The 27,687-nt window shown below is 32.9% G+C and overlaps 1 protein-coding gene and 1 long non-coding RNA gene across 5 annotated transcripts in view; one reads left to right on the top strand and one right to left on the bottom strand.

Moving 5' to 3' along the window:
- rapgef3 (Rap guanine nucleotide exchange factor (GEF) 3) overlaps positions 1-27,687 on the bottom strand; it is a 77,466-nt gene that overhangs the window by 40,085 nt on the left and 9,694 nt on the right. For 3 of the 4 annotated variants that reach the window (XM_056449267.1, XM_056449266.1, XM_056449264.1), the window contains exons 2-3: positions 22,891-22,958; positions 8,872-8,916 (exon numbers count right to left, since the gene is read on the bottom strand). In XM_056449267.1, coding sequence (XP_056305242.1) covers positions 8,872-8,916; positions 22,891-22,944 — 99 coding nt within the window. In that variant the 5' untranslated portion in view covers positions 22,945-22,958. Of the gene's footprint in view, positions 1-8,871; positions 8,917-20,643; positions 20,918-22,890; positions 22,959-27,687 lie in introns of those variants that run through there. The other variant, XM_056449265.1, reaches the window with a different exon arrangement.
- On the top strand, positions 21,009-22,987 carry LOC130217203 (uncharacterized). Its single transcript, XR_008835859.1, has 3 exons — positions 21,009-21,041; positions 22,588-22,669; positions 22,900-22,987. It is a non-coding gene; the product is annotated as an uncharacterized LOC130217203 (long non-coding RNA).

Consider the following 27,687-nt stretch of genomic DNA (forward strand, 5'->3'; position numbering starts at 1 on the left):
CATGCTTGCTTTTCTGTTTCTCCCCAGTGTGTTAAAGGATTTCAGAAGAGCTCCAACAAAACCACTAGGCCACAAAACACTGCTTACAGTTTGTGACGACTCCGCGTGACTAAGGGTTTGTCTGCATTGTTCAAGTCCAGGTCAGATTGCTATATAAACTGTCCCTAGTCTCCAAAAATAACGTACAAAGGCAGCATGAATGAAAGTCCACAATAGAGATAAACGTGAATATAAAGTTACACCACAAAGGCATACAGTGTGATCTTTCCTACTGTAATGTACTCAAAACAGGGCTCAATTACAAGAGATGCTGAAAAAAAATTTCCTTATTGTTCAGCCCTGTTTGTATGAATATGAATAGCTGCTCAAGTGAAAAACAGAGCCTCACCCTATTCAATCCTCTAACACAATGCTTTAGCTATAAAGTTTTGTCAGGGATGTGGTTGTGCTTCCTTTGTACTCAAGTGTTCGTCATTCACATTGGTGGGGTTTTGAAGTAGCACTAGCGCAGGCCAGTCCTCCTCTGTTGTGTGGGGAGGAAACGGCCTGTGTTTTCCGACTGTGGGTGACGTTTACAGCGGAGGCAGTAGTGATGGTGTGACCTTGGTGAGCCGAGGGAAAGGCTAGATTCTGCACAATGCATGCAGATCTCACAATAGAGGTGGGCAGGAATCATATCATAAACGCTCAGGCCGCATTTTGGTGATGGCCTTGTCAGGGATATTATTGTATATTTATTAAAAGTTAAAAAATGTATTAAAAACTACTAAAAACGGTTTTGCTAGATAAAGCATGGCTGAAAGAAAATTTTAAATATTAGATTTAAAATAGACTATTTCAGTCAGTTGCCATGCCAGCAGTTTTTATTAGTCATTTATTAGTTCAAACACTAACATTACTAATTGATTATGAAACTAATAAAAACAAATGATACTTTTTACAACAAGCTTTCATTTATTAACATTGTTTTAGTTAGTTATATAATTTATATTATATTATATTATATTATATTATATTATATTATATTATATTATATTATATTATATTATATTATATTATATTATATTATATTATATTATATTATATTATATTATATTACGCTGTGGTGACACCTGAATAATAAAGGGACTAAGTTAAAAAGAAAATAAATTATATTTTATTCATTCATTCATTCATTTTCTTTTCGGCTTAGTCCCTTTATTAATTAGGGGTCACCACAGCGGAATGAACCGCCAACTTATCCAGCATATGTTTTACGCAGCGGGTGCCCTTCCAGCTGCCACCGATCACTGGGAAACACCCATACACACTCATTCACACACATACACTATGGACAATTTAGCTTAACCAATTTATCTATAACGCATGCCTTTGGACTTTTGGGGGAAACCGGAGCACCTGGAGGAAACCCTCAAAAACGTAATATTATAAAATATTATATTATATTATATTATATTATATTATATTATATTATATTATATTATATTATATTATATTATATTATATTATATTATATTATATTATATTATGAACTAACAATATGGATTTATTGTACATGATTTAAAAAATATATTAATGCACTGTTAACTAACAGGTTTAAAAATGTTTTTTATTAATGTTAATATTATGTTATTAAATAGTGTACTGCGTGGGATAAAATATTTTGAACATTAACATGTAAGAAAAAGAGAGAGAGAGAAAAAAACATCACAGAATTGAAAATGAAAAATGTGTCATTATTTATTCTCATTGCATTTATTCCAAACTTGTTTGATTTTCTTTCTTTTGTGGAACACAAAAAAGATATTTCGAAGAATGCTGGAAATCAGTATTATTTAACTTCCATAGATAGTTTTTTTACTGTATATTTTTTAATGTTTATTTTTTCAAAATATCTGAATATATGTGTTAAAAAAAAAGATTTGTAGCAACTTGAGGGTGAGTTAATGATACGTTAATTAAACTTTTTGATGAAAATTATCCTTTTTAGTGACCGTAATTCAAACGAAAGCTGAAAATATAAAAATAACATTTAATCGTGTTAATGATTTAAATCTGATTTAAATCAGAATCATAAAAAAAATGAACTTGAACTTGTAAAGACTGTTCTTACTGTCAAGGTTACCGAAAAAGTGTCGTTATGTGGCTACTAAGGTGGTTTTTGTCATGTTGCTAGTAGTTTTTCTGGGTGGTTGATATGCCATTAGTGAGGTGTATAACAAATCTCTGTTACATTCTGGTCATGTTGCATGACGTTGTTACATTCTTTACATATAGTTTGTTTGATGTAGTTTTCCTCAAAAAGCAAAATGCCGCAATGCCAAGTTTATGGATTTGATTCACAGGGAAAACAAGAATTAATTAAATCCTACCTTCAATGCAGAAGTCACTTTAGATAAAAGCATCTGCCAAACACATACAGTTGATGTCAAAATTATTAGACCTCCTGTGAATTTCTTTTTCAAATACGTCCCAAATGATGTTTAACAGAGCAAGGGATTTTTCACCGTATTTCCTATATTTTTTTCTTCTGGAGAAAGTCTTATTTGATTTATTTTGACTAGAATAAAAGCAGTTTTAATTGTTTTCAAAACCCCTTTAAAAAGGTTAATGGTTAAGGTTAAGGAATAATTTATTTCGATTGTCTACGAACCATTGTTATACAATGATTTGCCTAATTAACCTAGTTAAGCCTTTAAATTGCACTTGTACTGCCATCATGGCAAAGATAAAGGAAATCATTTATTAAAAATGAGTTATTAAATCTATTATGTTTAGAAATGTGTTGAAAAAAATCTTTGTTTTGGGAAAAACAGGGGGATTAATAATTCAGGAGGACTAATAATTCTGACTTCAACTAAATGTAAATCATATAATTTTTAAGGACAGAAGTTTATAAAACCCTTATTTAGATAGTCATGCTTATTTCCCTAAGTATGAATGATAATAATAGATTCTTGCCTTAAAAAACACCACTAAGAGAAAAGATCAGAGGGCTCAGTTGAAAACAACTCTCCATGTTCTCTTTCTGCTCACAGAAAACCCACTCGAGGAGTCACTTGTGCCCACAAAAACACTCCAGGAGCTGAACGCATTCCACAGATGAAACGTCCTCCCAGAGCCCTGGTAAACCACACTCAAATCCTTGGCAATATTGCCTTTTCTCCCATCAGGCACTGACCAATACCTAAATATTCAAGCCCAGATGTCTGTTTAAAACTGTCTATTGAAAAAACAAACAGCACCTCAGCTGCATTCCTCTCAGGTATTTCAACTTTCCCCTCTTTGTATTCAAAGCAGAATCACATTAGAAAAGAACAGAACAGTTGTGTGCAAAGAAAATAGATCTTTATGGTCATTAAGCATGCTTTTAAGTCACATTTATGGTTTGAATGGGTTTGCTTATTCATAACATATGGGTTTGCGCAACAATATCTCAATAGATTAAAGGGCTAGTTTACCCAAAAATGAAAATTGTGCTATTCATTTCTCACCTTCATGTCATTCCAACCCCCTAAGACCTTTAATCATCTTCAGAACAAATATTAAGATATTTTAGGTGAAATCCAGGAGATCTCTCATTCTCTATGTTATATACACATCCAGAGATGTTATAAATCCAGAAAAGGAACCAAAAACATTGCCATGTGACTTCAGAGGTTTAACTGCAATCATACAAAGCTCCATAAACAATTTTGTATGCCCAAAAAAACCTGTAAATATGACTCTCCACCTCACCCTCTTGTCATTCTACTGTCCTGTCTAATAAAGGCGAAATGCCAAAAGAAAATCTGACTAGACGTTATTGGAGCACAATAGCTCTTCCGTTCACAGCTTTTATATACAGACAATAATGTACTGTAGGTGTAAATTTGCAATGTAAGTAAGGTAAGTAGAGCATTTCTGATGACAAGATGGCCAGTATGAAACAAAACATAATTTTATTAGCTCTTGTATTTACACTATTGTTTCCAGAAGACAGCAAATAGTTTTGCCTTCACAGTCATACAATGACAAGCATTCCATTAAAGATGGCATACGATAGGTCTGGATGCAAAATGTGGTCTAACCTGTTGCTTGTCCACAACGTTACAAGAAATTAAGCTAAAATTAATAATTAAATTTTAATTTAATTATTTAATTTAATTATTTAATTAAATTAAACTAAAATGGTTTATTATGAGTCAGTCAATCACTATTGTAAATATTGAGGAGTCTAAATCCGGGTTTGTATCTCCTAAGAAATTATAGGACAATATTTGAACTCGGGCTGCACGATTTTGGAAAAAAACTGATATTGTGATTTATTTTATTTTTCTGCGATAAATTTTGCGATACGAATAGTTTCACAAGATAGTTTGAATAGAACTATTTGATGGTTTTTTGGGAAGCCTAATAGTATTCAGGTACAGAAATTGTATAATCACAATGCAAAAAATGCTTTTCTTACTTTGCTTTGTCTCGTTGCTATTCCAGATATCTAAAAAATTCTTAGATCAAGTAAAAATATTGTTTTGCTTTCAAATTCAGAAGAAATAAATAAAAGAGCTTTTCTTTAAAAAATGTAAAATGATCTGTCAGTGGGGTAAATAAAATAATCTTGTTTTCGCTTTGAAATGTAGACTATTTGGACTAGAAACAAGTCAAAAATTCTAAGTAAGAAAAACTTTTTTTTTTGCTTGCACAAATTGTATTAATTCCATATAAATACAGTAATTAAATACAATTATGTAGCTCCAGGTCAACTATAATTCAGACTAGGGCTGCACAAAGTATTGTTTCAGCATCAATATCGCAATGTGTGTGTCTGCAATAGTCACATCACAGGATATGCAGTGTTAAATTGAGATTATAGTCGATCAACAATTGAGAATAAATGAGATTTGCCATTTCTACGTATAACCATAACAGAGTGAAACTTTATCATTTGCATATGTTTTAAAAATTTTAAAAAGGTGTAAAGCATTCAACAATAATGACAATAACGTAAAACATTTGTAATTTTAATGAAGAAAAAATGTACTGATTGATTAACACAATGAAGAATACACAATGTCATTTTTACATTATATTATTACATTTCTGAATTTGATAACTGTTTGATTTGAATTTCTGAGTTACTGTACTGAATTTCTTTTTTCTTTGCTATATTGTAATTATTCATGCAATTTTATTATTTTTTTTTTATACATGATTCACACCTTACAAAATCGACCCAACCAATTTGTATTTTTTTAAACAAATAGAACAATTCAAGCCATCTGGTAAATTGTATTGAAAAAATTGGGTTGAAAAAAAAAAAAAAAAAAAAAAAGTAATAATAATAATAATTATATATATATATATATATCGCAGAAAAACAAAATATTGTAATGTCAGATTTTTTTCAGCCCTAATTCATACTCAACATTGCATATCTTGCAATGTGAGTATTACAGATGTGCACATTGCAATATCAATGCTGAAACGATATATTGTGCAGCTAATTTGTACTTCGTTAAGCTAATATAAAGCTACTGAGCTACTTTTAAAAAATTATTTTGAAGATGAACTGTACACTGGAGATAGGCAAAGCCAGTAAAACAACATATTTAGAGTGGCTTCCTCCCTCGGGGGCTCACATGATACTGAAGGGACATGTATTGTATGAGCAGAAAGAAGTGACACTGTAGTACTAGAACTGTCTTGGACAGTGGAATAGCAGCAACATAGCAGTGAAATATGCATGCAACTTTGAAATTGAGTTTGAGAACATTTATGTTTGCATTATAATGATCGGAACATTATGATTCCATTTGGAATTCACTGAAACTGACACTAGTGCAATAACAGACCTGTGTTTTAATTATTATAATGGGAGCAATTATGGTTGTTTATGAAAAACAACAAAAGTTGTTTTGTAAAAAATGAGTTTAAAATGAATCTGTTTAATGTGTGTATTGTGGCCTCATCCTGTCTGGAGGAATGTGACACCTGGGTGAGGATTTAATATATAGAAATTGTAGCTAATATATCAGAACATTTATAAAGCCTATATTTGTAAGTACAACGGTTGAAAAAAAGATATGTTGAAAAAAATGTTAATTTTATACATTGCATAAATGAAATTATGTATTTTCTATATATTGTCATATCAATATCAAAGCATTTCAAATTGATAACCTCATGTCCTTTAACCTTAATTTTTTCAGACCTTTTATGTGTAGTCTGTGTGTATAGGTGGTTTATATTGCTAATCCACAAGAGATGACCATTATTGCGTTTGGTGTACGACTCCATAGAAGGTTATATTTCAGCACTTAGACAGTAGACAGTAAATCCCAAGCACATAGAAAGTGTTCTTGCGTGAATATGTTACGTGCCTTTTTGGGAAATGCATGTGGAGCTGCAACAAATGTTCGCAAACGTGCACTTACAGAACGCTATCGTTATTGGGAAACCCAGACCTGGTCTATATAGTCAGCAGTCTCAAATATACAATCAAGCTATCATGTAAGTGTAATTTTAATAGCATCATCTGTCAACATAATACCAGTAAATTTCATTTTATATTTTTTTCCATTTGCTTGTGATTCATGTGTTGTTTTTTTAGTTATTTATTTTCTCCAACAAGAGATATCGTCTGGGTTGGTGTTGTAAATTATGATACAAAAACCTGGTAATAAACCTGCCAGTACTTTTTCTGTTATTTTACAGACTAATTACAGAGTTCTTATTTAGATTACTAATGAAAACGGTTATTTAACTTTTTTTTTTTTTAACAGCGTGCAGGGATTCCACAATACTATCCAAACCACTATTATCAGATGTTTTTAGTCTGTTTAGTCTCTTGTATATTATGTGCATGAGTGCAAGGATGAGCAGTTGTTGGCTGTAGTTCACTTAGTGTTTCTGAGTCCTTCATGTACGGTAGCTCCTTTAATAATCCTGAACAGACTGCCACCTTCTATATGCTAATCTCTTTGAGCATGAGTTATAAACATAGAAAGGTCAGAAGTGTGAAGATAAAAGCTTGCTATCTGTCAGAGAGAATATGCCACATATCCCTATTGGCAAAAAAACGGTTACACTTTATTTCGAGTCACATAGTACTTAATGTATGTACATTTCAATTAATAATTTGGTACAATGCACTACATTATGTATACATTGTACTTATATTATTAAAAATGTATGTAATTATTACAAAAAAACAAATTTTCTGTTGTTAATTTTTGTAATTACATTTATAAATACATTGTTGATCATCCCTTACATATTAACCCACCGTACCACCAAACCTGTCCCTAACACTACCTGTATTTTTTTTAGAATTATTTTTTAGGGGTTTTCACCATTATTGACAGGACAATGAAGAGATTAACAGACAGGAAAGTATGGGTAGCATAGAGAGGGGAAGGATTGGCAAAGGACTTCGAGTCTGGAATCGAACCCGGGTCGCCGCGAGCACCTGGGTGCTTTATGTCGACACACTAACCACTATGCTATTGGTGCCGACAACCCTACCTGTATTAACCATTATCCTGCTTAAAAGCCCACAAGTCTTTTGCAATACAATATGAACACAATAAATAGATTGCACTTATTTTTTTGATGTTGGTACAGTTTAGTAAATGTGACTTAGTGTAACTGCAAAAACTTATTTAAAGTGATAGTTTTACTATATACAGTGAGTACGTAAAGTATTCAGACCGACCCCCTTAAATTTTCCACTCTTTGTTATATTGCAGCCATTTGCTAAAATCATCTAAGTTAATTTTTTTCCTCATTAGCATACACACAGCACCCCATATTGACAGAGTTGTTGACATTTTTGCAGATTTATTAAAAAGAAAAACTGAAATATCACATGGTCCTAAGTATTGAGACCCTTTCCCTACTATATATATATGAGCAATATCACACTCGATACACTACAATTATATGGTATAAATACAGCACTACAACATGCAAAAGAGAGAGATTGACTTAGAATATCATTTAACTGTTTAATAATGATTTGATCAGCTGTAGTTAAAAATTACGCAGTTTTATCTTCTAAGGGCTTATTATGCGATCTCTGTCACCATCTTGTGGATAGACAACGTCTTTGGTCTGCTCATTGACAGGCTATTGGCAGCCGACGCGGTGTCTCTTAGAAATTATAATTATTTTAAAATAGGCACTATCCTTATAAATAAAATGCATAGTTTAGTCTAAACAACTAGATTCTCGACTAAAATAGCCTCAGAAGTACATTATGTTGCCCAACAGCAGCAAGATTTGTCAAACTGTAGAGAGTCCTCTGCTTGTCATTGTATGTGGGCGGAGTAATACACAAGGGTGAAGAGGTGGCACAAGTGCATTTACTGGCAGAATATCGCACAGCTATCAGCCAATCAGATTCAAGAACCAGACAGAATTTTTGTATAAAATAATATAATATAATATATAATAAATTTACCTATATGGATTTTTTTATCCTTCCAAGCAAGTTAAAAAGGATGCAAATACATCCTAATTGTGGTCTGTTATTTATGCAGCTTTTATTTTGCTCTAATCCTCATAGAATTATTTAATGAGTCTTGAATCATATCATGTGAGCTGATAAGGAGTTTTTCCTCTGCTTTTTCTTTTCTTCAGTGTAATTGTTTAATTGATGTCCATTTATTGTAAATACATGAAAGACAAAACAAAACTAAATGGTTTCAAATGTCCCCTTTTGTGTTCCACAGAAGAAATTCTTTCAGTTTGGAACAACATAAAGGTACTGTAAGTAAATAATACAATTTCATCTTTTTTTAAAATTTGATTTGATTAGATTTTTTTTATTTGAAACAACTGTTCCTTTAAGGCTTGTCGGCATGTACAATAAACCAAAACCCTTCATACCTGTTTGATGGTGTCTTGTGTATCCACAGAGTCTGGCAGAGGCGTCTGTGAGGAAGAAAAACAGACAAGAGAACGTGTATAAATGACAAGAATTTACACTTCAGCATCATGTTGCACAGGCAAGCCATGAAATCTAAAAATCTCATTTCAAAGCATTATAGAAATATGTGGCAGCTGAAATGCCATTCTGTCCATATGCAGCATCGAAAGTATTAAAACTTTATACTACAAAGGTACCGAGGGTTAAACAATGCCATGCCAGACTAATGTCACCATGCATGGTATTTGACACAAGCCCTGTACATGATCTTTGGCACCTGTCTCCCTCTCCGCAAAGACTAATTAACAAGCATAATGTAATTAAGATTCCCGCAGGAATTTGTGTGGAATGTTTGGCTCTATAAGCATGTGTGGTGGAGGAGGAACGGAGACTGCCGTTAGGAGCTTTTTCTAATACAGCTCTATTAACAAATGTGCTGAGGCTGTGCAACATTATATACAATATTATTTAATGCAAAAACATAGACGATATAGGTAGGGCCAGACCGAATCTGCACACATTTTTTGTTATTTCTGCGGAGAATTGAAAAAAAAAAAATCGGTGGATTTATGTGGAATGATTTTCGAGTATCGTAACTAAAAACTTAATAAATGAAATACAATTAATACCTTTTTATCTTTTATTTACAATGCAAATCCAATTAGATCCACTTAATTGGTAAACAAAGCGAGTCTCTCATATAATTTCTCTATACTGAATTGTAAATAAATCATATGAACATTTTCATATTTGTCAATAATATTACTGAAAATAATTAAAAAACTGAATAAATATAAATTTACACACAATTACACAAATAAATAAATACAGACTCAATGATGGGCTAAATATACAGATCTGCTGATTTCTGTGTGCGCAGATTCCTTGTGGGCCTTGATATGGGCATTGTTTTTGGGAAAAGTTTGATATGGCCACTGTTTTACAGAAGAATGTGACAATTTGGATGTTGTGGAGATATTAAACTAGACACAATTATTTAAAATATTTATTTATTATATAATTTTTTTGCTACTTGTTCAAACTACTTGCTTAATATGAACTGAATCGACACAATTCTTGAGGGTTTTTTGGGACAACTTAATTGTTTTATGTTCAATCCACTTAAATTTGTAACTTAATTTATTTGTGTTGCACCAACATGAAGGGATTGTGTAGAACCCTGCATTTTTACAATGAGAGTTAGATATTTAGGTTTTATATATGTATACAGTATATGTGTATATTAAAGATTCTTAGACTGAAATGTTCACAGTATTTTAGTTTTGTTGGAATAAAAGCAGTTTCTAATTTTTTTTAAACAATTTTTATTGTTATTTTATTATTATAAGCCGCCTTTTCCACAACAGAGTCAGAACAAACCACTGCTATTCATTAACTTGCCCAATTAACCTAATAACCTAGTTAAGCTTTAAGCTGAATTTAAGTGAAATTAAGGCTGAATACTAGTATCTTTTTTTAATTAATTTTTTTATTTCCAAAATGAATATATACAATTTTACAATCAGATAGAGAAGTATATTTTTAACAGCTATAACTCCATATATATCCCCCCATCTCCTCATCCTGTTATATGCACATCAGGAATCACAAGATAACTGTCGTTTAGACTACGCAAGTGAATAAATTACATTAAATTTGACATTTGTGTAGTATCGGATGAGAGTGTCCAAGATTTCTTTGATGTTGTATATATAGATTATCTACACCGTCAAAATGCCCAGTTTAGCATGGTTGATCCGTGCTGATGACAGTTTTACGTACAGTATTTCCAATAGTGATTGCAACTAGTGCTTAACAGAGAGATCATAAGGGGGTTTCCACCTCGGTACCAACATTTTCTTTGTAGCAGTTGAAGCAGCTAACCAAAATTTACGGACCTTTGCATTTAAGGGAAATTAAGAGTTATCATTTAACATTAACAATACTAAATCTTTGGGGAAACAAATTTTTGTAACTTTAAATTAAATGTCCAGCACAGAATCCCAAAGTTTTTGCACCTTTGGACATTCCCACATCATATGTAAAAAGGTATCTGGTTCACAGAACTAACGATAAGGATGTGAAAATAAACTTATGATATGTCGTATATGTGTAGTTAAATATGCACTGTGAATAGTTTTGAAGGGAATAAACTGGTAATTAGGGTTTGTGGAAGAGTGGAATGTAGAATACTTGATAAATATTACAGTATGTACCGTCATCATGGCAAATGCAAGAGAAATCAGTTATTTGAAATTAGTTATAAAAACTATTACGTTTTTAAAAAGTTGTTGAAAACGATCTCCATTAAACAGCACCTGGGAAATATTTTTAAGTGAAGTTTTCAAACTAATTTCGAGAGGAGCACGTGATATGATTGACTGCAGCTGGCCACTCATCTACATTCACTAGTTAGCCAATCAGATTAACCCCAACTCACTATAAGTAGCCTAGCTAGAACTACTCTCTTAGCTTCGTTTTCCGAAGAAACCCCCCATCCACCCCTTCTCCTCCTTTTTTCTTTTACCACGGGGAGCTCTCGAAAACCACCTGATCTCGTACTCCCCTCATATGCTCTGTGGACCAGGCGGGAGCCCTGGGCTCACCTATCTCCGAGCTCAGGGTTCTCTCCCGGGACAGCATGCCAAACTTGCTAACAGTTGTCAAGCAATATCTAAGTGTGAACTCTTGAAAAGAATTTAAATTTCACAGAAGGGCTAATTATTTTGACTTCAACTGTATATACATTTATTTATTTATTTATTTATTAATTAATTAATTTATTTATTTATTTATTTATTTATTTATTTATTTTCCTCTTTTAATTATTCAAATAACATTTATAAAAACAAAATGCCATAATATAGATTTAAATAATCTTCCATTGTCATTAAGTGCAACAAGTGTCATTCATTCATTTTCTTTTTGGCTTAGTCCCTTTATTGATCTGGGGTCGCCACAGCAGAATGAACCACCAACTTATCCAGCACATGTTTTATGCAGCGGATGCACAATTCCAACTCCACACAGAAAAGCCAACTGACCCAGCTGAGGCTCGAACCAGTGACCTTCTTGCTGTGAGGCGAATGTGCTACCCACTGTGCCACCAGTATACAATAACAGTATACATCATATTTTTTTGTTAAAAATATAGAGACATTTACTCACTGATATTTTGGCATTTTGATAAAAAGGCAATGACACAATCTGGCAATCGTACAAGACAAAGCAATGACCCCATTTCCATTCCTATATGAAAGTCAGTCATGATTACTGATAGAACTATTCATTTAGCGTCCATTATGTCATTGAAATGACACTAGAAAAGAGGAAGCAGTCGAGTGATTTCAAGCAGCTGAACTGAACCACATACTACAGAGTGAACAGGTTGTAAGCATGCATATCTGATGGGGTTCCTGCTCAAGAAGCACTCCAGGTTTTGGTTCTCTGTCCGGCCATTAACTAACAATAATCACCAGCGGCTTTGATCTCTCGCAATCAAGAGGCAAAAAAAGATGATCTCTCCTCATGAAAATCAGAACATTTCTGAGACCAAAGACAGAATAATGGATGAATCGTATTGAAATACTATGGTTTAGATGCCTGGTTGCTTTATTACTAGTTATTGATTCTGAAATGAACTGAATCACTGGATGCAATTGATTATCATATTATATTTCATGTGCAGGCGGATAACAAGACCGATATAGAAACTGCGTGCCAATGAAGTAATGGCATACACCTCTCAGTGGCATACACAACTCCTGCTCATCCCATGTAAGTTTATTAAAAAAATTTAATTCTCAACCACGTTCCTGGAGGACCACCAGCTTTGCACATTTTCCATCCTTAACCAAACACACCTGATTCAGATCATCAGCTCATTAGCAAAGACTGAAAGACCTGTAATGGGTGTGACACACAAAGGAGACATCTAAAACATGCTGTGTTGGTGGTCCTCCAGGAACATGGTTTAGAAACACTGGTCTAAGCAATTTGATTTTGCTTTCAGACATCAACACAAGTGTACAAAAGTACTCAGTTTCAGCATAATCTGTCAAAAATACAGTAAAACAAAACAGTCTGCTGATAACGGACTACAGCATATGTGAAACTCTTAATTCATTTAGCTCTGGTTATGCCCAAAATCACGAAACACTTGGAAAAAGCCAGATCGTATTCATTTGTGAAGCGTTAAATGACACAAAAAACATACAAATGTGTTGATAATGAATCATTCAAAGTAATTTTTGAACCAGTCTGACCATTACTGTGGAGTCTGTGAAGAGAAATAAACATTTAAAGACAAATCAGGCCTGCTGTGCTGACATTATTGTTATATTTGTAAAAATGAAAAATTATTATTGTGTTTAGTAGGTCTGTATAACATTATTATGAAGTATAAATAATACAGCGCCATTTCAAAGTGCTAAACTCCAACATGTCAAATCATAACTAACATACAGAATTTCCACAAATGAGACTTTATAAAAGTAATAACTTACAGTTGAAGAATTATTAGCCCCCTGTTTATTTTTTTCCCCCAATTTCTGTTTAATGGATTTATACATTTCTAAACATGACAGTTTTAATAACTCATTTCTAATAACTGATTTATTTTGTCTTTGCCATGATGACAGTAAATAACATTTGACTAGATATTTTTCAAGACACTTCTATACAGCTTAAAAAGGCTTAACTAGGTTAATTAGGTTAACTAGGCAGGTTAGCGTAATAAGGTAAGTTATTGTATAATGATGGTTTGTTTTGAAACTATCGGAAAATATATATTGCTTAAAGGGAATAATCATTTTGACATTAAAATGGCTTTTAAATTTTTTTAAATTGCTTTTATTCTAGCCAAAATAAAACGAATAAGACTTTCTCCAGAAGAAAAAATATTATCAGACGTACTGGGAAAATTTCCTTGCTCTGTTAAACATCATTTGAGAAATATTTTAAAAAGAAAAATAAATTCAAAGGAGGGGGGGGGGGGGGGCAGCTAATAATTCTGACTTCAACTGTATGTTTTCCAGGAGATCCCTTATGTCAGTGTTTTTCAACCATGTTTCTGGAGGACCACCAACACTACATGTTTTGGATGTTTCCTTTGTCTCACCCATTACAGGTCTTTCAGTCTCTGCTATCACATTAGTCTTTTTATTTAATTTTATGTTTTTTATGTATTTTGTTCTGCAGTTCAAACAAAACACAATAAATATGTTTTGAAAAAACTAAACTAAAATAAAAACTAAAAGACATTTTAAAGGTCCAGTGAAATTAAAATAACGTTTTTAGATGTTAGTATCAGTATGCTAGTCTTCAACAATATCTATAAGCTAGTGTGGTACAAAACAATGACTAAATTTGCGTCTAAAAGATATAAATCGGATATAAACATGAGATCCGCCTAAATGCATCAACGTTTTTTTTTTCACGTCACCTTATACTTCAGTTTCTCAACAAATCTTGACCAATCACATACTCTAGTATCTGACATGCCCTGCCCCCTTCAAGACGCTTCTGCTTTGCTTTTCATTTGACGCACTTGATTTCAACTGGCAGAGCTGTGAGAAAAACAAAATGCTATTGGCTGTTTTTTTAAAGGGGAGGAGCTATTCTTTATCCTGCCTTCTCTTCATTTTTCAGTTGAGATTACGTCAAACTTTGAATAAAAAAACGCACATTTCAAAGCACTTAAGAGGACCTTTAAAGACTTCTAAACAACAATAACATTGCTGGGCTGGGCTGGCCTCACCTGTTTTGTGTAAATGCGGCTGAATTTATGACTCCATTGTTGTTAGATTTTATCTGTGATTTGAAACTGTAATGGCACCTTGGAGATTTCATTCTTTCTCCACTCAAACAGACGAGAACTGAACTTTCATGACTAGAAAAGAGCTCCAGGGGGGCATTACCATGATGACCAAGTGAACTAACTTGATCCACTAAGGACATAAGCTATAGCATTGCTCTATAACTGTTTATAAATTTGTAGCAAAACAATCTCCTCAGTGCTCAAACTGCCCAAATTCCACCTCTTTCTCCTCATAACTCAGTTTTCATGAGACATTATCAGACTCTGTTCCCATGGCAGGTTTTTCTCCACATTAACTGACTAATGCTGTCAGGCATTAAGAAGCATATCCTGCTATTTATGGCCTTTTCCTGATAATGTATCTTTATTGGTTTTCTGAAAACTAATCTTACAGCTTTTCTCCTGCATGAACAATTATAATGGCTCACAGTTATTAACATAATACTTCAGCACCCTTTCCTGCTCCATTCAGGATACTTCTGTCATCATTTAGTCACTCTAATGTCATTCAAAATCTCTATAATATTCAGCTAAATGACACCGGTGTGAGTTAAACATCTCTTTTTCACAGAAGTCATGCAGGTTTGGGACAGCATGCGAGTGAGTAAATGATGACAGTTTTTTACTATTTCTGTAACCAATACACCACGCTACACCACCCTGGGAGCTAATGAAGCAGACGCCCACAGAAAACCCATCAGCTTTGAGTCAACACTGCCAACATTTAAAGCTGATTTATTAGTTCTCATAAAGATCTTAAAGGAACACTCCACTTTTTTTTCTGAAATAGGGTCCTTTAACAAGCCCCCTAAAGTCAATCTTTTGAGTTTTACCATATTTGAATGTATTCAGCTGATATTCAGGTTTGGCAGGAGTACTTTTAGCTTAGCTTAACATAAATTGGAATAGACTATTAACATCTCACTCCAAAAAAACAAACAAAAAAAACAAAGCTTGACTCTTCTTTAGTTACATCATTCTGGAGTAATAATCAAGGAACTTTGCTGCTGTGCCATAGCTGCACCAGGCACAATGATTTTACAGTTTTTCTTAGTCACTTTGGTGCATTTCTCACAACACTATTTACATTTGCACAACAGTTAATGCATTTCTCAAAACAATTAGTCGTTTGTGCACATCATAGTAGCAGTTTCTCATTCCTTCCAACAAATTGCGAATGCTTTTGAACTCTCTGCTGTTTTATAACATTATAATTTGCTTATGTCATGTCAGTCAAAATTAACTAAACTTGTGAATGCTGAATAGTCATTCATATAAAACTAATAGTCCTCATATCAATACTTCAGTCATTACATGCAAAAAAACTAGTTGTCAATCTGTCAAGCTAATTTTATAAATATTTTTAAAATCTTTTTTTTTTTCCTGAAAATGTCTTCAAATTGAACAATTTCATGAATGATTTACAGACCTATGTTATGTTGTAGGTTTAGTTCCAATATGTACTGCAATATTGTTTACAGTTGTGCACAGCTCTATCCAAAGGAAGTTTATGTTTGTTGTAAATAAGGGTGTGTTTATTCTTCTGCACAATGCTGTGAATAAATTAGAATAAAAAAAGAATGTGAAACATACATATTCAGTGTCTTGTACTCGGATACCTCACTAAATGCAGTGATGTCTAACTTTACTGTAGTTTTCAAATGGCTGTGTAAATAGTATATAGTGCTGTCTTGAGCGTTTTCAGGACGTGTCACCAAAATCTGACTTTTTAGCATTGGAAAAAATGTACAGAGTAAACTATCATAATGAAAACATGACAAAGCCATTTGACTATCTTGTTCATAAACAATGGTGTCAGAACGTTCCATTTTAATGACACTGGCACTTTCATTGACATCAATACTTGCTTTTGAGGAATGAGCTCTCCATTTTAAGCAAGTGACACGCTTTTGCAAGTTATCAACTAGGTTTTGCAGTTTGTACTAATTGTTTGGAGAAATGCATTAACTGTTGTGCAAATGTAAATAATGCTGTGAGAAATGCACCAAAGCCACTGAGAAAAACTGTCTCCAACACCTGAAAATAGCTAGATAATTATGTAACCACAGCGTAATATCACTGCGCCTGCTGCAGCTATGGCAAGCAGCAAAGTCCCTTGATTATTACGCTGGAACGAGAGACTGGTTACAGCCATTTCAAACTAAAAAATAGCAACTTTTCATTTTCTGTCAGTTTTGGTACTTGATGTAATTACTAGATACTATTACTTGATGTAATTACTAGATAGATAGATAGATAGATAGATAGATAGATAGATAGATAGATAGATAGATAGATAGATAGATAGATGGATAGATGGATAGATGGATAGATAGATAGATAGATGGATAGATGGATAGTTGGATGGGTAGATGGACGGACGGACGGACAGACAGATAGCTAGATTTTTTTTGGAGTGAGATGCTAATGGTCTAATCTGATTCAATAATTTATGCTAAGCTAAATGTGCTCCTGCCAAACCCGGAGATTGGCTGAATGTATTTGTAAATTAACTCTAATTTAACTCTTGGGGACTTGTAAAATGAGTCTATTTCCACAATAAAGTGGAGTGTTCCTTTAAGGTACATGTATAAGTTGTTTAAAAAAAAAACAGATGTTTTTTTCTCAAAGTTTTTCCTGCTTGGTTTACTTTTGGTGGAAGAAATGGACAGAAAAATGGTTGGATGATTCTCAGGTGGTCAGGTTCACTGCATCCTTATGCTTGATTAAACTTAGTATAAGGTTGGCCGGCGTGAAGATCTCTCCACCCTGTGGCTCTGTTGACTGAGTAAACTGTGTAGAGTGAAACTGCAGCCGTCTGGATCACATGCTTCAGTACAGAAAATACACAGAGATATTGACTCAGAGGTGCTGGGAAGTATCTGAGATCACCTGATCATGAAATATGATCAGTCAAAATAATTCAGGATAGACAGATTCTTACATAAGGTGGATAAATATAGATGGATGAAGTATGGATGGCTAAATAGATGGTTAGACAGAAATGTATATAATTGACAGATGAAAATAGATGAATGGGCAGATGATGGATACAAACTAAGATGGTGGATTATTGGACAGGTGGAGGAAATTACTGCTACACCAAAGTCTTGCAATATTTTTACAGTCCTCTATGGTAGATGGTGGTGTTGATTTTTTTTTTTTTTTTTTTTTTTTTTTTTTTGTAAAATATTTTTTTATTGTCAGTGGGGTCACCTTCAGCATGAAGTAAGTTAGTAAAATAAAGATGCTAGCAACATTTAAGACAGGTTTTCTACAACAAGCACAAGCTATAATCTTCATCACACCTTTTTTTTTTATCTCCCTGCATGGCTACCAGTTAAAGCTTGCATCCAATCCAAAACTTTGATACTTGCTTACAGAACATATACAGGCTCTGTATCCTCCTACATCCACTTATTTCTACAAAGCTATACCTGAAGGCTCGTGGTGCCATCACAGAGGCTCAAAAACTATTTCTAGGACCTTTTCACAGTTCCTCACTGACAAAAAGATCTCCCAATCCAATATGAACAGCTGATTTACTTATTCGCCAATTTGTTTCATGAGTTCTTGACTTTCAAAACAAAATAAATGTTAAAAAAAATCTTAATCCCCTGCCTACTCTAGATTTTGTTTCTGTTAGTTTTCTAGATACTTTGTATTAGTAGCACTCGATACTGTCTCTTTATAATGAATCACTTGATGCCTTCCTGATTATAAGTCACTTTGGATAAAGCATCTGCTAAAAGATTAGCATTAAAGTAAAGTTTCTGTTAAAGTGTTGGTCAGGTTTTCTGCTTGACAATCCCATTTATATGCATTTTGCACTGTACCAATAAAACTGAAGTGAGAATCACAAACAGATAAAGGTAATTTATATAAAATATGTTACTAAATTTTTCCTTTGGGGACATAATTTAAAGAAATGTTGAAAATAAATTGCAATATTCTGCAGAATATCAAAATAATATTGAAAAACCCTGGATGAAAAACGATGGATGAAAGAGGGATGAATGGACAGAAATATGAGCAGATAGATAGATAGATAGATAGATAGATAGATAGATAGATAGATAGATAGATAGACAGATAGATGGATGGATGGATGGATGGATGGATGGATGGATGGATGGATGGATGGTAAAGTATAAAATAAGATGTTTTTCTAACTGTATGTCAAGTTTTATGTCTGTAAATAGAAATCATGGACAAATTAAATATTTTTTAAATAGAAATCCCACTTAAATGGTTGACACAATTATGTTACTGTGTGATAAATGCTGGACAGTCCTAAAAGCATGTCTCAGGATGAAGTTTGGTTTTGTCCCCTAAAAAACCTTTAGATGGAGAAAAAAAAAGAGGAAAATAGCAGCCAGATAAAGTCAACTCTGATGGAGTGCAGACAGTGGCACATTGAAATAACACATGGATATCTCTTTAACCAGAGCTCTTTATCTCTTTCTCAGGGGTTCCTGAGGTATTTCATCCTAAGCCACGACACTTATTGCTGGAATGTAAAAGAGGGATGTGTGTGTCCACCAGTATCTTCACACATAAAAGACCAACACTCCACAACTAATGTTTTCTAAATGAAAGAGATGTGTATTTGAAGACAAGTATCCAACATACAAAAATAAAGGAACAAAATCTGTCACTGGGGTGGTACCTTTTCAAAAAGTACACTTTTGCACCACACAGGTAAACATTAGTACCTTTAGGGTCCATTTTCGTATGTTTAAGATTCACTTTTGTACCTTTAAGGCTCACTTTTATACTTTTAAAGTATTATGACGTCCACATTTGTACTTTTTAGATATTAATATGTACCTTTAAGGACCTGTTAGGAACAAAAATGTTCCTTTTGAAAAGGTACCGCTCCAGTGACAGATTTTGTACCTTTATTTCTGAGAGTGATGTGTACATCCAAGTTAATAAATACTTTATGTAATATGGAGATGGTAAATCACCGGTTTACATACAGTAGTGCCTCATTTCATCTTCCACTTTCTTTTTGACACTGACACAAAGGCCAACTGATAAAAACCAGAAATGAATATAATCTAAAAGAGATCAGTCCACATTTTCTTGAATTTAGATCCTTAATATCAGGGCAAATGCTATATGAGATTTTCCCCATAGTTCACTAAAGTTCACTAAGGTCTACAGCAGTGCGGGTCTTCCTGTGCGCATTCTTTTCCAAACTGTAAGGGAACAAGCCTTAAGATGGACAATGAACAATACGCTAAAAATATCTCATCCTTGATTAACCCTTTAACAACACGTAAACACAAAAACAGAGACAAAAAGAATGGAAAGCTCTGTTGTTCAGTGTCTGGGGGACTTCAGTTAAATGTCTTAGCCTTCTGTTTTTTCACAACAGTTGGCATTGGTTTCAATGCCATCATCGGCTCTCACACATTCTGACACAAACAAACATGCTTCATTAGTTATAAAAAGCCAATAGTGTGAAAATAGTCATTTTTGGAGAGAAAAAAATAGAAATATTGTTTGAATTTTATTTTAAAAACGGATCATTTAGTGAATATATGTGTGAAGCAAAAGTAAACATTTATTAATATACCATCATTATTTATGGTATCATTAATATAGTATCAGACATTTTATTGTTGCATTAACATATAAACAAAAATGTGTTGAATATTTTAAGCACATTTTGAACAAACACAACACGTAGCCTATAGTCTAGAGCCAGGTTTGAGATGTCACAATGTAATCTATTAACACTTTAAACATTCTTTGATAACGTTTCACAACTTTACGAGATTACGAGCACCTATTTCATGGTGACAATCAGATTATAAAGTTATAATAATCTCTTATTTAATATATTAGTTCTACATGTTTTATTGTTACTATTTTTATTTTAAGTAATATATTTCAGCCCACTTACCCAGCTAATTCCCCGAATCTGAGGAGTTTTCTCATTTGAACAGCGATCGGGAAAGACTTTATAATTGTAACTCCGAAAGAGATGCATGTTTCACTCAGGTCCGATGTAATTAAAAAAATATATATTTTACTCCGAGTTCATCTGTTGCAGCAACACATGGCGAAAACTACATATCCAATAAGAATTTGACAGCATTTGCTTAAAGACAGTCCGACGTGCACGCTGCATTCCTACGTGCGTCTGATCTTCGGGCTCCGAATGCCATTAAAACCTGCTGCTGCTGCTGCTGTCAGACGTGCGCGCGCTCCCCACAGTCCGGCAGAGGCGCCACCCCGAGCCGCGCTCCCGCCTCTGCTAGGGGGCGCGCCTGTTGCTGCACTATGGATTCATCCTCGCAGGTGTTTGTTTACATCAAAATTAATCTAGCGAATGTTACTGTAGTGCTTATAGCCTTTGGTTTTTGCTTGTTCCTAAAAATACCTGTTGTGAAGCATGTCAAGTTTCATAATAACTTCAATTTCGTAGGAAATATAAGAACCGTAAATAGTTTTTTAGAGTATTGAATACCACTGATAGCCACTGTTAGCCCACAGTTGAACTAATACGATGGGAACTATCGGTCGTGTGGCAAAATTTTGGCTAACTTAATTAAAATTAAAACTTGTTGAAAAACTAATTTACAACTTTTTACACAGATTTACAACTAATTAAACGTTTTTTTAAACATTTAAATACAAATTTTATTGTTTAGCTATTAGATGGTACCATGCCTTGAGGCTTTTACAGTAACGTTATAGTTGCTGCTTGCTAAACCTCCTAGACTAGTCATACATGTTCGTTTTCTGTATTTTTGGTCAATAGTCATTACTTAAAGTTGGTTAAATATAAATATTGATTGAACTGATTTGAATCTGAAGTGAAACTGATTGTTAATTAGCATCTTAAAAGCAAGACCAATTGGTCAAAGTAAAAAATACTGGGAATTTCAACCATTACCCTTGGCCCAACTAGGACTCCAACCAGCGACCTTCTTGCTGTGAGGCGACAGTGCTAACCACTGAGCCTCCATGCCACCCTTCGTGTAAAATTGCAGGCCTCAAAAAAATTATACTGAAAAGTTTTACACTATTTAAAACCTAAACAAAACATATTGTTGTATCATTTATTTAATATTTATAAAATATGTAAGAATATGCACGTTTAAGGTATTTGGTAATAATAATTGTTCATGTAAAAGACTTAATAATAATTATATTAATAGATAAATATAAATAGCAATTTTTATTACCATTGTTAACGTTTCTTTTTTTAATGAATAAAATCTATATCACTATAATTCTATGCATCTTAAAATATTTATTATTAATACCTGAAACTTATGTCATACACAATATTATATGTATATATTGATAAATATTTTATGAATCATATAAAAAAGGAAAGAAATAGCAGTATAATACTGGCACACTAACCACTGAGCCACTGTGCTGCCCTTCAAAATATCAATAAAACCCTTAGTGAATGACTAGTGATCAGTGATAGTAAAATATCACCATACTGTCTTCAATTATTGTGTACATTTTCAGCTGCTAAAGCAATTAATATATATGTTGATATGTATCTTCAGTGCTGAATTTTCAAATATGAAGATGGACATTTCTAACTATTTGAATCTGCTCAAACTAAAAATCTGTTAAGCATAATAATACAGTATTATAATAAGTGATGACTTTAAAAAAAGGTTGTGAATTAAAAACAGCATATATTAAGTTTCATAGCGGGCTATTTAAGTTTCATAGCGGGCTAAAGGATTATTTCATGCATCTAGTGCTGTAGAAATTTGCATCAAGCACTAAATAACCACTAGAGCAGGAAAAATATGGTTAGCTCATGTGTTTGCCTCAATAACACACTCCGTTCGGCTCTCTTATCTGTGTGTTCCAGCTGCACGATAAACCTTGAGGGGTTGAGGAAGATCAGGGGGGCGTCTCCGTAACCCACCTTACTTACTAATGCAGGTGCCAAGGTTAGAATAAAGGAGAAAAATGAACAGGAAATGGTTTGGATGAAAAGAAATCCTTCTGGAGACCTGTTTGGAATGTTTGCAAACTGTTTAGCTCTGTGTTTGATTTGGTGCATGAGATGAATTACCAGTTCAAAGAGAATAAAAACATGTAATAGTTAAGCTCACATGCTTTATTGTGACCCCTACTTAGATATGATTAAATTATTGATCTTATTCTGTACCTTTTGAAGGGACGAGCGCAGAGTGGAGCGGAGGAGTGTGTCTGCCGAACACATGACTGCTGGAGACTCTGAGGAGACAAGAGTAAAGAAAGAGAGGAAGTCAGTAATGTTTGATTCAGTCTGCTCTCTTTTCTCTGTTACATCATGCCGTTTCCCATCTCATGCTTATGATTTGTGAGATCTCATGACTCCCAGTAAACCCGGTGGATGGATTTTGTGAATGTTTTTCAATGGGATTGTTTTTACCTTGCTGTTTATTTCCATGCTTGTAAGTTACAAGCACTTGTTCTGTTCTTAGATTTAGTTACAGTACATTTCCTTTCTCAGCATCCTGAAACGAAACCTTAAAAGTGACTGATTTAAAAAACTTTTTATAGGACTAAATAAGTGTTCAAAACTTTCATTAATGTGTGTGGAGTATTAGCTTTAGTGTAAAATTGCAATTGGAAAGGCCTCAGTTGATAAAAAAATTCTATTGACAAATTTTAGTCTCTTTAAAACCTAAACAAAACATATTGTTGTGTCGTTTATTGAATATTAATAAAATATGTAATAATATACAAGTTTAAGGCATTTGGTATTAATAATTGTTCATAAAAAATACTGTTTAATAACTAAATAAATAAATATAAATAGCAATTTTATTACTATTGTTAATGTTTAATTTTTTTAAATAATAAAAATCTATATCACTTAAAATATTTATTAATAATTCCTGAAACTAATGTCATACAATATATTATATGTATACATTGATAATCATTATTAATCATATAAAAAAGAAATATCAGTATTATACTGGCACATTGAAATTCATTATATTAAATGTTGAATACATACAGTTGAAGTCAGAATTATTTGCACCCCTGAATTATTAGCACCCCCCCACATGTTTATTTTTTTCCCCCAGTTTCTGTTTTAAGGAGAGAAATTTTTTTCAACACATTTCTAAACATAATAGTTTTAATAACTCATTTCTAATAACTGATTTATTTTATCTTTGCCATGATGATATTTTACTAGATATTTTTCAGGACACTTCTATACAGCTTAAAGTGACATTTAAAGGCTTAGGTTCATTAGGTTAACTAGGCAGGTTAGGGTAATTAGGCAAGTTATTGCATAACGAGGGTTTGTTCTGTAGACTATTGAAAAAAATATATAGCAGGGGCTAATAATTTGACCTTAAAATGTTTAAAAAAAAATAAAAACAATTTTTATTCTAGCCGAAATAAAACAAATAAGACTTTCCCCAGAAGAAAAAATATTATCAGACATGCTGTGAAAATTTCCTTGTTAAACATCATTTGGGAAATATTTAAAAAAGAAAAAAAATTCAAAGGGGGGCTAATAATTCTGACTTCAACTGTATATAAAATTGTATATATATATCTGTGTGTGTATATATATATATATATATATATATATATACATACACACAGACACACTCACTACCGGTCAAAAGTTTGGGGACAGTTTTTTTCATGTTTTTTTTATTATTCTGTTTATCAACATTTACTAATTGTGTGTGTATATATATATATATATATATATATATATATATATATATATATATATATATATATATATATATATATATATATATATATATATATATATATATATATTGTTAAGTATATATATTGTTAAGTATTTATAAAAAAATTTTAAATAACCGCTTTCTTATTGTATGTAGTTTTAAATTAAATGATTACTCCAGTCATTATTGCTTTTATTGCTATTACCATTTATAATAGTAATAATAATTAATATTAGAGTGATTTGTGAAGGATGAAGACTGGAGTAATGAAGCTGATATTTTATCTTTAAAATCACTGGAATAAATGTTTAAAAGTAAACTACTTTTGAACAGTTATTTTATAGTGCAATAACATTTCACAATGTTACATTTTGCACTGTATTTTTGATTAAAGAAATACAGCATTGGTGAGCAAGATAAGCTTATTTTAAAACATTAAAAAATCACACTGACCCTAAATTTATCGCTACAGCATAGACATTTATTTATAGAAAACCACAGCAAAAGGTCATTTTTTTAAATTTCACTTACAACATATTTTTAACCCATTGTTATTACAAATTGTCATTTTTAAAGGGCTTGATACTGTGCATCAAGCTGCTGTGACACAAGGAAAAAATTATCATGGTCAGAAAAACATTACCTGCTCAGCGTTGCGCTTCAGATTACATATTTATATAATAACAACACACATTAAACCATATCACATTCACAAAAAGTTCCCAACTGGTTTCATTTATTCGTCCACATCGATTTTTACTCCTATTTGGCATTTGGCAAAAAAAAACTGAATTGTTTTAGCTTTTTTTTAAACAAGTAGTATGAACAAGCAACAAAAATATACACGGTGAAAAATGCAGTAACTTAATAAATTTAAGTGGATTAGATATGAAACAAATAAGTTGTCCTATAAAAATAATTTGAACAAGCATATATATTTAAGTGCATCTTTCATAGATTGAGCAAAAACAAGTTTTCTTAAAAGTCAGCATATTTGAAGCATCGGAAAATGTTGCCGATATGACCAGCTCACAGGAATCAGTTTAGCACGTAAATATTAAACCTAAGTATAGCCGTAAAAACTGAGTAGTTGACTTTACTTTAAAAAATAAATATAAACCTGTGTTTTAAAAGTAATTAGTTGACTTTACTTAAAGTAAATAAACATCTTTAATCCTAAAATTATTAACTCAATATGTGCATAATTATAAAAATTAAGTCAAGTCAACTTAACAGTTCCAAGTTACTACTGGTTTGCTCATTATTTTTTACGTAAAGTCAGCTTGTTGCTTTTAAGACATCGGGTTTACTCATTTTTTTAAAGTAACTTATCTCATTTTACAGTGTAAATAGATGCGTTATTTTGTGAAGAATGAATGCCATTCACTTCAGTAGGCTTCATCCCAATGTGGGCACCACTAAATTTCCTCCCCACCCACAGGTCACGTTGGGGACAATCTTAAGATGTGTCCCTCCCTAAAAAAATCCTTCATGTGGTTGGAGGTCAGGAACATTGCATAACTCTGTTTAGACCCCGGCTATTGTTTCAGGAGAGCAGGCTTCCTTTCCTGACGGAGTAAAATATAACAACACTACGACTAATTTTCAGTTTTTCAGACTCCTGTTCCACAATAACTCAATCCAAAATAACAGAACAACAAGATCTAATAAATACAATGTGTTGCTTTTTTATATGTACGGTATGTTCATCTCCTCTACAGATAATATGTGAGAAGCAGAAAAGCACTTGTGTATTCACAGTCTATAAGCTGTAAACGGATAATGAAGCCTCTTTTGAGCTAAATTAGGTATGCAGATTGATTTAACACTTTAAATATGTGATAATATGTTATGCTAAACTCCTATTAATGATTATGTGTAAAATGTTGCAGCTGGTTGGTTGTACAATCCTTGAATTAGCACTTTTTATAGAAGCTGTTGTTCTCTTTTTAGCTCTGTTCACCTGGCTTCTTTTACAAAAGCCCCCAAATGTCACTCAGCTGTTGCCCTGGGTATATTATAGCAGAACAGACCCGCTAAAACAACATCTTTCTACCTAAACAGAAGCAACTGCAGTCAGTGTTTCAGCATGGGAAAGACAAAGCTCTTGCGTGAGATGGAAGTAAATGGAACTTTCTATGAATGGTACACTTTGATGTCCCATGACCAAAAAGAATTGGAGATGGTATGAAATTTACTTGGCATAAGAAGCAGCTTTGTTTAAGCATTAAATGCCTATTCTCTTAGATTTTTATTTATATATTTTTTAGCTTTCACAAATCTACTTCAGATTTGAGGTTCATTCACATTCATACAAAAATGATCATTTTTAAAATTACGATATGTTAAACTGGTGTAGGCATGGGCCGGTTTTTGACAGTAGGATAACCTTGGATAAAAATATCACGGTTTCATGGTATTGTGATTACTGCTCTAAAATATATATATTTTCTAATGTCTGGGTAGAACAATAGCTTTTTCCGCTTTGAACACAATGGCTGCGTCTGAAATCCCATACTTCCATACTATATAGTATGCAAAAAACAGTATGCGAGTCGAATAGTATGTCTGAATTCATAGAATTCAAAAAACAGTATGCGAAAAGTACACGGATGACCTACTACTTGGACACTACTCTATCCCTTGATGTACAACGAGAGAATTCATGAATGGGAGTGAAGCTGGTATGTCATGTGATGATGACCAAATGGCATCCGTAGTACGTCTGAGCTCCATTCACACTACTGACATTGATACTGTATAGAACATATTTTTCTATTGGTCTTGTAGTAAATTCAAATGCAGTACCTACTAAGTTGTAGGCGTTTTCAGACACAGCCAATATATTTTATTTTGAGAAACATTTAAACTATTTTGGAACAGTAAACATATCAGGCTGAATAAAAATTGAAAACAGCATCTTTGGATATCCTTTCTGGGGTGCGTTTCCCAAACAATGACTTAACTTAACTATCATAGTACGATGCATCATTTGGGAAAAGAACAATGTAGTGACGTGTGTTTCCCAAAACCTGTAGTTTCTGTTGCAGATCCATTGTTTGAACCATGTTAGTTATAACGTAAAACACCTATAGTGATGCTCTGAACGAGGTGGAGTAACTACTTCTTTAGAGAAGAACCTCATAATTTCTTTGTTCAAATTATATTGTTTTACACGCACACGCATTTAAAATATCCATTATTAGTTTTGGTAAAAGCATGCACTCTTTCTCCATATTAACTGAAATATATGTGAA

This window comes from Danio aesculapii, chromosome 23 (genome assembly GCF_903798145.1).
Source record: "Danio aesculapii chromosome 23, fDanAes4.1, whole genome shotgun sequence".
NCBI lineage: Eukaryota > Metazoa > Chordata > Actinopteri > Cypriniformes > Danionidae > Danio > Danio aesculapii.